General features: G+C 50.3%; 1 protein-coding gene across 5 annotated transcripts in view; it reads right to left on the reverse strand.

Annotated features, from left to right (window-relative positions):
• Window positions 1–12,673, reverse strand: part of MDGA2 (MAM domain containing glycosylphosphatidylinositol anchor 2) — a 290,230-nt gene that overhangs the window by 276,295 nt on the left and 1,262 nt on the right. Inside the window, exon 1 of one of the 5 annotated variants that reach the window (XM_085549693.1) lies at window positions 10,476–10,768. The exons of the other annotated variants lie outside the window; for them this stretch is intronic. Within the exon in view, the coding sequence (XP_085405819.1) occupies window positions 10,476–10,485 (10 nt within the window). The 5' untranslated portion in view covers window positions 10,486–10,768. Of the gene's footprint in view, window positions 1–10,475; window positions 10,769–12,673 lie in introns of those variants that run through there. 5 annotated transcript variants of the gene reach the window in all.

Genomic DNA, 12,673 nt, shown 5'->3' on the forward strand with positions numbered 1-12,673 from the left:
TTCACACAGAATGAAAGCTATTTCCCTGTGATAAAGGAGCATGTCATAGACAATTCAACAAGACCTACTGACTGCAGCAAGAAACACAGGGGGAAAAACACCTCCTTCCCTGGAGGTGTTCAGTGCAAGGATGGATGAGGCAGCCTATAATAGTATTAGATATGGAAGTTGGTGCCCCTGCATGCAGCAGGGGGGTTGGAGCTTCATGATCCTTGAGGTCCCTTTCCAGTGCAAGCCATTCTGTGATTCCATGAACAAAACACAGTGACATAAGCCTCACTTCTTCTACAGCAAACTTCGTAATGAAGCAACAAGTGATGCACACTAAGAGCAAAGTTCTCCAGACCCCAGAACAGGAGGTAAGAGACGTGGTATAAAACTTCTAGCAGCATTGAACCAGCAGGGAGGGCTGTGGTTCACCAATGGGTGCTGACCCATGCAGCTATCTCTGCAGGAGGACTCATACTTCAGCACAAAGCAGGGACACAGATCATCCTCCTGATGAATCATAGAATGAATCATAGAATGGCCTGGGTTGAAAAGGACCACAATGACAATCCAGACCCAACCCCCTGCTGTGTGCAGGGTCACCAACCAGCAGCCCAGGCTGCCCAGAGCCACATCCAGCCTGGCCTTGAATGCCTGCAGGGATGGGGCATCCACAGCCTCCTTGGGCAACCTGTTCCAGTGCGTCACCACCCTCTGGGGGAAAAACTTCCTCCTAAGATCCAACCTAAACCTCCCCTGTTTCAGCTGCATCGTCTCCAAAGCATCATAATCCCATGAACAGTTGGTCATTAGCCAGCACTGCAGACTGGAGAAGTTTCCCATTCACACACCTATCAAAGCAATCCATGCAGGACAGCAGCACCCCTCCCAGCAATACCATTACTCAGCAGCAGACATACGGATTTGCTCCCACCTCAGCTCCTGAAGGAGCAGGAGTGGGCTGTCTAAGCCCAAATCTGAAGGCTGCAAGTAAACAAAACATGTTTTTTCAGTGTCACTGGATTAAATGAAACCTTTCCAGGAGAGCCCGCTGCTGCTGCAGGGCTACACACCATGCACACAGTGCTCTGCCCTGATGGTACAGACAGCGCAGCATGTAAAGCCTCCACCTGCTTGCCACTTTATTTAATGTGCTGCTTCTGCAAGGTATAAAAGGCTGCTTTACCTTCAGGCAACTGTTCAGGTTGGCGAGATGGAAGTCTGAATCTAAATCCCATTAGCAAATAAGAGGATCTACATACAAAGGGGGCCCACACAGCAGCATGTCATGCAGTTCTCCCTGCTCCGGGTCTTCAAGGACTTGTGCTGCACCATTGGAAGCGCTCCCTATAACACTGCAATCAGTTGTACCTGCTGGGATCCATTTGAAAAAATAAACACATGCAGGACATGGAAACAGGAGCTCCTGGGCTCTGAAAATGGCTCTTCAGGAAGTGAAGGTCCCACAGCAGGTTTTCATGGTCCCTGGAGGTGCTCAGCAACCATGGAGATGTGGCACTGAGGGACATGGTCAGTGAGCAAGGTGGGGATGGGCAACACCATGCAAAACCCCACGGGGCTTTGCTGTGATGGGATAAGAGGTGGCAGCCAGACACCTTCACTCTCAGTGATGGGCAAACAGGGTCAGGTGTGAGCCCTGCAGCCACGCAGACAGACATTCACACCCATGCTGGCTGCACAAGTTCCTGTGTTGTTGGCTGTCAGGGCATTTAAATGCACTGTGCTGATTCAGAAAACACAGCCCACGTGACAAACAGCTCCCACCAAAGGAGCAGGAGCACGAGTAGCACAGATAGTGTGGATGGTTCTAACCACAGTGGCTGCTGTGCATTTGACCAGTTTGCATCTGCTGCGCTGCTCTCAAGGCATCTACAGCCAGCAACCAACTCTGCCCTCCAAAGGTCACTGCTCAGGAGCCTTGCATTCCCCAGGGCAGGTGTGGGCTATAAGCACAGCCCAGGCACTACTACAAGGCTCCCTCAAGGTGAGTTTCTGGGTGACCCAGATGAGAACATGAACAGGATGCATTTAGCATTGGAGACACAGACTGCAAAGCTGAAGCACTGCTGCTCACACATTGCTCCTGGGAGACCTCTGCCATCACCACAGGATGCCTCTGCACCAATCAGACACTCACACCCCCATCCAAATGGCTCTGTACCCCAGGGGTAAAGCACCAGGATCATTTCTTCCATAGCCTGATGCTCTTCACATCAAGTAGAAATTCTCATCCATGCAGAGCTCATCTTCCTCTCCAAAAAGAGGTGAACACTACTGTACCTGTACCTGAATGGCTGGGGTTGGAAGGGACTTCAAGGACCATGAAGCTCCAACCCCCCACCACAGGCAGGGCCACCAACCTCCGCATTGATACCAGCCCAGGCTGCCCAGGGCCCCATCCAACCTGGCCTTGAACACCTCCAGGGATGGACGGGGCATCCACAGCCTCTCTGGGCAGCTGTTCCAGCACCTCACCACCCCCTTGATAAAGAAGCCACAAACCAGTGCTTGTATGGCAGAGTTAACATCTCCAGCTTCCTTCGAGGGAATCCAAGCTGCAGGTCCCAACCAGCTCAGAGCAGTAATGGAAAGTTGAGCACTTTGTGCATCACGCTGTTTCCCAGGTAAGGAAACAACTCAAGTGCTGCTACGTAAAATACTGTGCAGAGGATTAAGGTAGGGGACCCATTTTGGGATGCTCCCACCTGCATTTTCACAGCTGCCATCATCTGGATCTCCTCAGCTCAGCCAGAACAGCTCTCTGTGAGCACACAGTGCAAATCAGGTCTCTGAAGAACACGCAGGTTAAAGACAGCCAGGAGAATCCAGCTTAACCGACAGGGCAGAAAACATGGTTGGGCCATGAGAAACCCTCACCAGCAGTATCAAAGCAGGGGGATTGCTGGCAACATTGTTTATAATGAGCATCTTTAAATACCCTTTCCCCACCCTCCCACTCAGAGTGGCTGAGTATCGCTCAGGTGGTTCTCAGACGGTGGTGACGCACTGAACAGGTTGCCCAAGGAGGCTGTGGATGCCCCATCCCTGCAGGCATTCAAGGCCAGGCTGGATGTGGCTCTGGGCAGCCTGGGCTGCTGGTTGGTGACCCTGCACACAGCAGGGGGTTGGGACTGGATGGGCATTGTGGGTCTTTGCAACACAGGCCGTTCTAAGATTCTATGAGAGCAGCAGCAAGGAGCACGCAGCATTCCTAGACCCAGTTGTCATAGGACACCACACTAATCACCTCGCTACAAGTGTGCTAAACACACAGAGCTGTTTCTCATCCCAACACCAGCACTAGGCTTTGCCTCCCTGCACAGTCCCAAAGAGATGCTCAGGGGGCCCCACACTTGCTGCCATTGGGAGTGGGAGTCACTGTCCCTGGAGATGTTATGGGACCACATAAATGGAAGCATGAATGCATCACATAACACTGGGCTTTCTATTCCCAAAGGGAACAACCACAAGGCAACGCTACTGGAGCACTCACAGAAGAGCTGGAACGCGCAGCAACCAGGCTCAGCCTAAAGCAAGGAGATGAAAGTGAGAATTCAACTGAAATTCAACACATCAAACCCAAAAAGTGGGTATTTTCTGAGCTGATCCCTTGGACCTGTGTTAACTGCAGCTATTGCAAGGATAAGGAAAGAGATACATATTCACTCCTGACAAACACACAAGCAGTAACTGGAAGCGTGCAACAGGACAGCTTCACATTTCGGTTTATTTGGGTTTCATCATTTCATAACTCTTTCAATATCTGCAAGCTTAGCGCCGCTGTTACTGGGCTGTTCTCCTTATCCCACATAATGCCCTGACCATACTGTACTGATTTATTACATTATTGCACTGCTAAGGCACAAGATTGCCCTTCTCACATACAGCATTTCCACAGAGGTGCTCAGAACAAGAAGCCGAAGGGACTTCAGCAATGCAAAGGACAATGGATTCTGTTGAATTACTGCATTGGCACATGTCGATACCAATTTTTCCTTGGAAGAGCATGAGAAAGTCTTTATCGATAAGCTAATTAGAGCACACACTTAGCACTAACCACTCATCTGAGCCAGACATCCAGACTGCTTGCTCACTTCCCACCTGGCCCTGCTGAAGGTTTGCAGGTTTGCTCCCTATGTCTTTGATGCCTTCAGGATCATCCAGAAAGCCAACGCCATCCTCCTTTTGATTCCCACTTCTGTAAACCTCATTTTCACCTTCCTATTTAAAACCACAGGCTGATAAGCCTCTCAGAGCCTGACGCATCTTACACCTCCTTCGTTGGTTTCTTTTTAACCGATAACCAGCAGGAAACGCTCTGGCCCCTCTGGAAAGCACCCTGAGGCTGCAAATGGGTCACAGCTCACCCCACAGGACTCCATAAGCCACAGGGCTGCTGGTGTCAGCTCACCTGCATTACAAAGGCTGAATCATCTTTCTCCTGCTTCCTACACTAATGAACACTGCTTTTGTTTCCCTCCCTCCCCCCCACTCCAAACACTGCCATGACTGTTCCATAAGGACACGCTAATTATTATTATTTACATCGCAACGAAGGCTTGGAAGCCCTGCCAAGAGCAATCCCACTGTGACAGGTGATGCACGAACAGCACACTCCCACCCTCAGGGCTTTGCAGACCAAGAACATTTGTCTCTTAAAGACCAGCACAGCTCTGTTCTCTGCCCACTGCTAAAGCTCACTGCTTCCTTGGCAGACTCCTCCACATCCATCTCTCCCCTGCTCTTCCCATCCTACATAGCCCCAGAGATCTTGGCAGCACATCCTCCAAATGGCTTTTAGCGTGGTAAACCACCTTCGGATGGTCAGACTAGATAATACCCATCTTTTTCAACCTTAGTGATTCTAGGACTCTTTCCAGACACTGAAACACCTCTCACCTCCCCCAGCACAGACCCTTTGGGAGCATCCACCATTACACTAAGGTCCAGGCACAAGCAGGAGCCTACACAGTCTGCCCCATTACAGATCTTCAGAGTTTTGCTTTAAGGCCCAGTGCTTCAGGTAAGTTTTATTAACATTTTAATGAGTGATAAACACAGCCTTGCAATTAGGGAGTTAATGACACTACTGCACACTTAAGCGGTAAAATGCATTTCCTGCTGTGAGCAGCTGTAAACTGGAAATTTTAATTGATAAAAATCAATGCTGAAGCCCTCTCAGTTGAGCACTTCATTTTGTTCTTCTGTGAGTGATCTCATCCTAAAACTTCTCTATCCCCAAAGGCAGCACAACAACCCACAGCATCCCAGCTGCAAAGAGCCAACACCAGGCTGCGGAGGTTGGTTTGACAGGCTGGGACCCCACATAGTTCATCAGCAATGGGCTTTCAGAAAGATGTGGCCAAGACAGGAGTGACAAAAAAGAGTCAACAAGAATCAGGAAGGCAGGACTGCAAGCTTAAGACCTTAACACATTGCCTCTGAAACCCCACAAGATCATCCACAACACCTATTGCATCTCATTTGCTTCACCAGCACAATTGTGTGCTTTCAGCATGACCGAGCCAGGCACACGTTCTTATGGGAACCTGATTTTCACAGAACTGCACAGCAAACTTGTACAAGAAACATCCAACACTTGTTTCTGGAAGGCAGAAGGTCCAGCTCTACCTTCTGGACTCCTAGGTTAGAGACAGCCACACAACTGCTATGCCCAAGAGGACTCCTGTCATCAGCTACCACCACTCAAAAGGAAATCAAACAAAGCACTGGCTCCTTCCGTGCAGTGCTTTATGAGCTGATATCTGCAGAACAAGTGCTATACATTTACCATTTGCAAGGAAGAACAGAGCAGAGAGTCACTCCTGCAAGAGCAGAACTGCTGAGGCAGTACAGGTGTATGAAAAGAAGACAATCTCAGCTAAGAAACCAAAGGTGCATGCAGAACACCTGGTGGCTTTTCATCAAATCAGGATTCCTTTATGCAAAGCTATTGGCTCATGTTAGGCTTCATGGGAACACAAAGGCAAAGCCCCATGTAATAAAGTGACCATCAGCTCGCCCCACTGCACATCAGACCCCACATGACATTACCCATATTTGCCATTATCTGAAGAAGCAAACGTGAAAATGGATAAAGTAAGCATGCAGTTACTTAGTTGAAAAGGTTCATTTCTAATGCTCAGCCTTAATCTGTGCATCACTTTTACAGCATATTATAACCCTTAAAGCAAAAATACCCAGAAATCACACTCCCTTCTCTGACTCATCTCCTGCACCAAGGAGAGGGCTTTGGTGGGGCTTCCATCAAGCACACCAGATGGAGGGAAGGTCCTTTGGTAAAAGCAGAGCTTAGTTGCAGGGTATTGGTTTTCCATTTGAAAAGCCCCTGAAGTTTGAGGACTCTCCTTGTTTGAGCACGGAGTAGCCGTGGGCAGCAAAACGTTCTCTTTATGAGAATATTTAGTCTCAGCAGAAAAACGTCTCTTTTTGTTCAGGTGCCTGAGGTAAAGTTAAGCTTCCCTATAAGGCAAAACATACGCATTAATTAAACTAATTAAAATGTTAGAGCTTCTGCCTACCACAGGAAGGAGAGCACTCCTGGCTTGTAAACGAGAAACTCTCGGACCTGCCTGCCCACCAAGCAGATCTCTGCTGTGCACAGGAACACATGCTTGGCCAAGAGCAGCCACAGCACCTACAGAAGGCCTCAATACCAACAGGAATCAAGTCACACCTCGAGAATGTGGGAAGTCATCATTTGTGCATGTTAATATTTCAGCCCTGTTTTCTGCTGGAGCAGCTTCCAACCACGAAGGGAGACTGCCAACATTTGCTCATCCACCAACTCTATGAGCTCTTAGCGAGGATCAGCTCATTGATTAAGTGGTGTTGCAATGCAACAGGACACTGTGAGCTACACAAAGCCCAGCTGGTGCCATCAGACCTCACCTCTACCTGCAAAAACATCCTCAGAGTTATAAAAGACTTCTTCAGAATCATCCCCTCATACATCAGTACAGCAGGAACCAGTGGCACACGTACCACACATTAAGAAACAACACAGTGCTGAAAATGACACCTTGCTTTTCATGGTTGCTTTTCAACAACTCATTGACCACTGAAACCTACAGTAGGGAACCTACTGGAGCAAGGGGGAAAACAGATGATCCCTTCCAAACCCTATGATTCTCTGACCTAAGACACAGGTACAACACGCCAGGCATGGTTTGCCACTATATGACTTCAAGTGGGAAACTTCTTCCTCCCCTCTCCGCTAAAAAGAGACAATTCAAAAGTTCAACACATCCCACAGTTGGAACATCTGCTTTAAAGCTCCTTTCTGCTTTATATGAAAACATTCATGTAGGTTAAAAGAAAACAAAACCACAACAAGCCCCAGCACTTTGTCAAAACACCAGTGCTCACCTGGGATAGATCCCACAGCTGTGTGTTACAGAACACATGTACTCCTCCTTGCCCCCAGTGAGCTGAGCCACCCCAGAGAACCCTCTCCTTAAAGCATCACCTCGTATCTCCTTGCTGGATTCAGTCAATCCAGGCCCAGAGGCACCAACACAGCGCTGGGAGCAGAGCATCCCTACAACCCACCGCAGAGCCCATCCCATGAGACAACAGAGGAACTGAGCAACACAGCACAGCCACCTCCACAATCATGTTTTAATCTATTTATACAGCACGGCTAAGAAATTACTGGCTTCCCAACAGCCCTCACCATCTCCCTCTACAGGCAAAGGAATCGTTTTAACTAAAGAACTCACCTTTAGAAGAGCAACCTGAGCACTCAAGCTTCCCCAGCTCTCTCCAAGCCCGCTCACAGCCCTATGGGAGGCAAAAGCCAGCTGCTAGTCTGGCCCTGCTTTAAATAATGATCACAATTAATTGCAGCTGTGGGGCTGCAGATGCCCCTTGGAAGCAGCTCCACAACTGACTTCATACTGGCAGCCTTGTTTGTGTGCACAGTGGAAAGGTACTGGGGGGAGGCAGCAGGAAAGTGGCTGATTTACAAAGTTCTGCCAATAGGTTCTGTGCTGTTCAGCTGTGATTTGGGGGGTTAGGGGAAAAACTGGGGAATGGGGAACAGCCCAGGTTAGCAACTGAAATAATAAGCTGAAAATGGCAGCTGGCTGCTGGGGATGGGATCAGCTGCACCACGTTGCGGAGTCCTCTCATGTCTGCACCTGGTGTCCCTTGCTGGGGGAGGCACTGCACCAGGTCTGTACACAGGGAAGACTTTGTCCCATTATCTGGGGATAAAACTCTTGCTAAAACAGCTACTGTGGCAGCTCTCTTGTTGGTCTGACCCTTGCAGTGCCACGCTGCCAAGACTGTGGCACTGAGGGATGTGGGCAGTGGACATGGTGGGGTGGGCTGGGGATCTTAGAGGGCTCTTCTAACGTGAATAATCATTCTAGGATTCTACGATCAGTGTTTTCTTCCCTTCTCCTTTCTCCTTCCCAGACTGCTTGTGAAGGGCTGCAACCCATTATAGCTCCACTAACAACTTTTTATGTCATGTCATTTCTCCAGCGGGAAAAAAAAACAAAACAAAACACTTTCAAGTTCAGCATTCCACTTCCCTAAGCTTAAATATTCATAAAGCAGGAACCACACCAAAAAGGTTTAATTCCAGTTTGAGAAATGGGATGGGAAATAGGAATATTGACCCAGGTGCTAACAGCCAAAGCTGCTGTATGTGTGCAAGGAAACCCCTGGGAACACACTGCGCCCCACGTGAGTGGGATGGACACTGCTCCCATCCATTTTCAGGTCTATTAGGCTTCTATCTCCCCACTGCTTGCACACTTGGGATCCATGGGATGCTCAGGTGTTCATGGCACCTCTGACCCCCACACTATGGGGCGTGACCTCATGGGAGGCCAGAGGCAGGAAGGCTCACGCTCATAGAATCATCATACAATCATGGAATGGCCTGGGTTGAAAAGGACCTCAAAGATCATCTGGTTTCAACCCCCTGGCCGCATGCAGGGTCACCAACCAGCAGCCCAGGCTGCCCAGAGCCACATCCAGCCTGGCCTTGAATGCCTGCAGGGATGGGGCAGCCCTCATCCTCAACACCTCTCCAGTCCCCCTGCAGGGCACCACACACACTTCTGCCCCTTTGCTACCAGCAGCAATGGGACACAGAGGCAACACCAACATACACAGACCTTCCAGCCCTCCCTTCCTACGCTGAGCTATCTGACAGCATATTTCATGCACTGCACTCTGAAGGGTACGCAGTGTTTTAATCATGTAATGTAGTAATAACATAATTAAAGTCCACACCATTTCCTAAGTAACATATATTACTCCGCTCGTTGCTTTGATATATTAAAAATAGATAACTGGTTCCTAGAGCTTGGGGCCAGGCAAGACAGTGGGCCTAACTGTGCTGACCTCTCACCAGCCACGCTGCCCTCAGCAATCCCACCTGTGCTAATGGAAGAAGAAACATTTGTATGTTAAAGATGTCATACATCCAACATCCATGCAACAACACAGCCAGACCCAGACATAACATGAAGAAGGATGGTAGAAAGGCGAACAGGGGGTTCTCAGCTCATGAGGACACAGCATGGCTTCAAGCAAGGAGCACCATTGCAAATGCTGAATGCCCATCAGAGACCAAGAGAACTGCCCCGCCTTGGACACCCACCCCAAGGAAAGGGATGTGCTGCAGAAGAAACGATGCCCTGTATGTCTGTGTGCCTCTATAGGCTGGCACTGCAATGCATGCAGAGAGCAGACCTTTCCTTCCCCAAAGCAGGTACCCAAAATGCTGAAGAGAATGAGCAACACAGCGCCGAGCTTTAATCATTCATCTGCTTCCTTCCTCCCCAGCACTTCATCTGACTGATTCTAATTAAACTGGATTTTGCTCTTCCGAGCCAGGAGAGCTTTTGTTTTATTTGTTCAAAGACTGTTTCCTTGCCACCCGATTTCCTCCAAATCTCCCTCACAGGGACTCAAAGGCGGCGATTTCACCACCTCTGCCAAGAGCATCAGCTGCTGCCTGGCGGGCGAGAAGCAGCACGGGGAGAGCTCACTGCCTGCAAGGGGATCACTGGGAGCCTCCACATGCCCGATGGAAGGGATGTGCCGTCCCAGTGGAAGGGTCTCCATCAGTTCTGCGGGGCTGGAGTCAAGCCTGGTGTGGTTTAATCTCCATTGCTTATCACACTTCTGCTATAGAGTTTTCAGCCTTCCATCTTTTAGAGGACTGGCACGGGTTGCCTAAAGAGGCGGTGGTGCCCCATTCCTGCAGACAGCCAAGGTCAGGGGATGGGTTGTGAGCACTGATGGAGCTGTGGGTGTCCCTGTGCACTGCAGGGAGTGGGATCAGATGGCCTTCAAAGGCCCCTTCCAACTCAGACTTCCAACACTCTGTGATTCTATGATTCTATTTCCCTTAGCCCCAATTTATTGCCTCCCACTGCCCCAAATCACAGCCCCATGCAGAAGGATGCTGCCCAGCCCCTTACCTGCAAGCATCGCTCCGCTCCCAACACCTCAGCTGTGAGCAAGAAAAGCAATGGCCACCTCCATACCTCCACACCTCTGCATGCCCAAGCTTTGGCTGCCAGAGCTGCTGTCTGCTACCCAAATCCCTGCAGCAAGCAGGCAGGAAGAGACACCTCTCCAGCGCTCGGTTAAAGAGTTAAAGCTCTCCTGGAGCCGTGGGCTCCTGCAGAAGCTCCCGGAGCGGGCACACAGCTGCAGGCAGCACCGGTCCCTGCAGCACCGCATAATTCCTGCCCTGTTCCCAGGGCTGCAGCGCTGCCCGTGCACAATCCCAGCACTGTGCGGGGCTGGCCCAGCCCACACAACGCCCGCATTCACGGCCATGGAAATGCCCTCCGTCCTCACGCATCTGGGGCTGCTGACCCTTCCCTTTGTCACACGGAAAACACTCTTGGTTTATGTGTTGGTTTTTTGCTTTGTTGGTTTTTTTCTTCTTTTTTTTTTCCCCTCCTCTTTCATCCTTCTAATCCACTTGTTGGACCAGGCAAGCAGTAGGGAAAGGGAAGGGCAGTGGCACGGCAGCACTGTCAACCCAAAGGCAGCAGTTATGAATCCCCTCTGGATGGGGAGCAGGACGTCCTATGTGGCTGCATTATAGAGCAGCCAGGAGATCCCGACTGGCACACAGTGACCCCACTGCCATCCCAGGAACACTGCAGAGCTGCATCTACCAGGCTGGAAGATGCACTGCTGGGTTTTGGTTTCTCTGTTCCCAAAGCTGCTCCTTTCTAACAGCCAGCTCTCCTCGGTAACATTTCCATGCCCGCACCAGGAAGCAGGACAATCCCTCTGACATTTAACATGATAAATACCCATGCATGCAGGCTCCAGCAATGAGAAGCCAGCTTGCTCTTGTAGCCACATCTGATGCTGTGTGCATTCACCCCACGCCCTGAGCTGGCTCAGAGCCCTGGGAGCTCTTCAAGCAACCCAACACTGTGGCTCCTCATGGCACTTGGGATCAGAAAGCACTGACAGCTGCCCTAATGGTATTCACACCTGCAGGCAGGATGGGATGGGCAGCACCTCTCACCTGGGGGCTGTGACAGAGAGAAGTATCGCCCACATGTGGCTTTGGGCAGCCTTGTCTGGTGGCTGGTGACCTTGCACATAGCAGGGGGTTGGAACTGGATGAGCACTGTGGGCCTTTGCAACCCAGGCCATTCTAGGATTCTGCAGTTTCAGGTGCATTCAGGGCAGCTTGGCACCTGGAGATCCACCCCCCAGGCTCACAAACTCCCAACAGCTTTGATGCGATGCCACTTATCTGCTTACAAATGCTCCATGCACACCTCGGCCTCCTCAATGAGCCATTCTTTGTCTTGTAACTCTAAGTTTGTCGGGAGGATAACCATCATGTTCTGAATACTTAGGTTTTCTGCTTTATTAACTGTGCAAGTCATGCATAATTTAAACAGGAGGAGAACTGCATGCAGCACTTGGATTCCTCTAAAGATTATTTTGCAGAAGACAAGCTGGGCAAAGCAGAGCATGGAGCTGCCCATCGTGCTGGGGGGCAGCAGCTCTGCTCTGCCCACATCCCCTATAGCACAGAGTAGGGGATCCTGGCCCCATTGCTCTGAAATCTGCTCCCAGCTCCATTCCCTGCTGTAAAAGCAGCCGTCTTCCTAAGCGCAGCTTTGCTATTCAGAAGCAACAGAGGAAAGTTCTGGGGTAAACGCACAGCCAGACATCAGGGGATCTTCATTCTATTTTTTGTACTAACTGGGGATAGAAATGCAGAGCATTGGGCTGCAGCTTAATACCAAAATGCCCCCATAGCGCTGCTGTGCCGGGTAGACACGCACACAGGTTCCCCTTCCCGGCCCAGGGCTCGCCTTGCAAATCAAACTCAAAGCACCACCTCCCAAATAGCCGATACCAAAATGGTGCACACAGTGGGATTTTGGAGGTGCAGCCCATGCCCTGGATCTGGCAGCTTTTAGCAAAGCGCTGCCCGCTGCAAACAGACCTTGGGAGAGCCAACAGAGAGCCACGAATTCACACAAAATGGGTTTCCAAAGCAGCGCTCCCCCCCACCCCCGGCACTCATCCAACCCCAGCGCGGCGTTACGTTGTACAGAAGGAAAAAGCATCGCGGCCAAACCAAAGTCTTGTGACAAACCCGCCCGTCACTTTGCCTGCACACTGATGCTCT

This window comes from Coturnix japonica, chromosome 5 (genome assembly GCF_054131305.1).
Source record: "Coturnix japonica strain WE chromosome 5, WE-NBRP24, whole genome shotgun sequence".
NCBI lineage: Eukaryota > Metazoa > Chordata > Aves > Galliformes > Phasianidae > Coturnix > Coturnix japonica.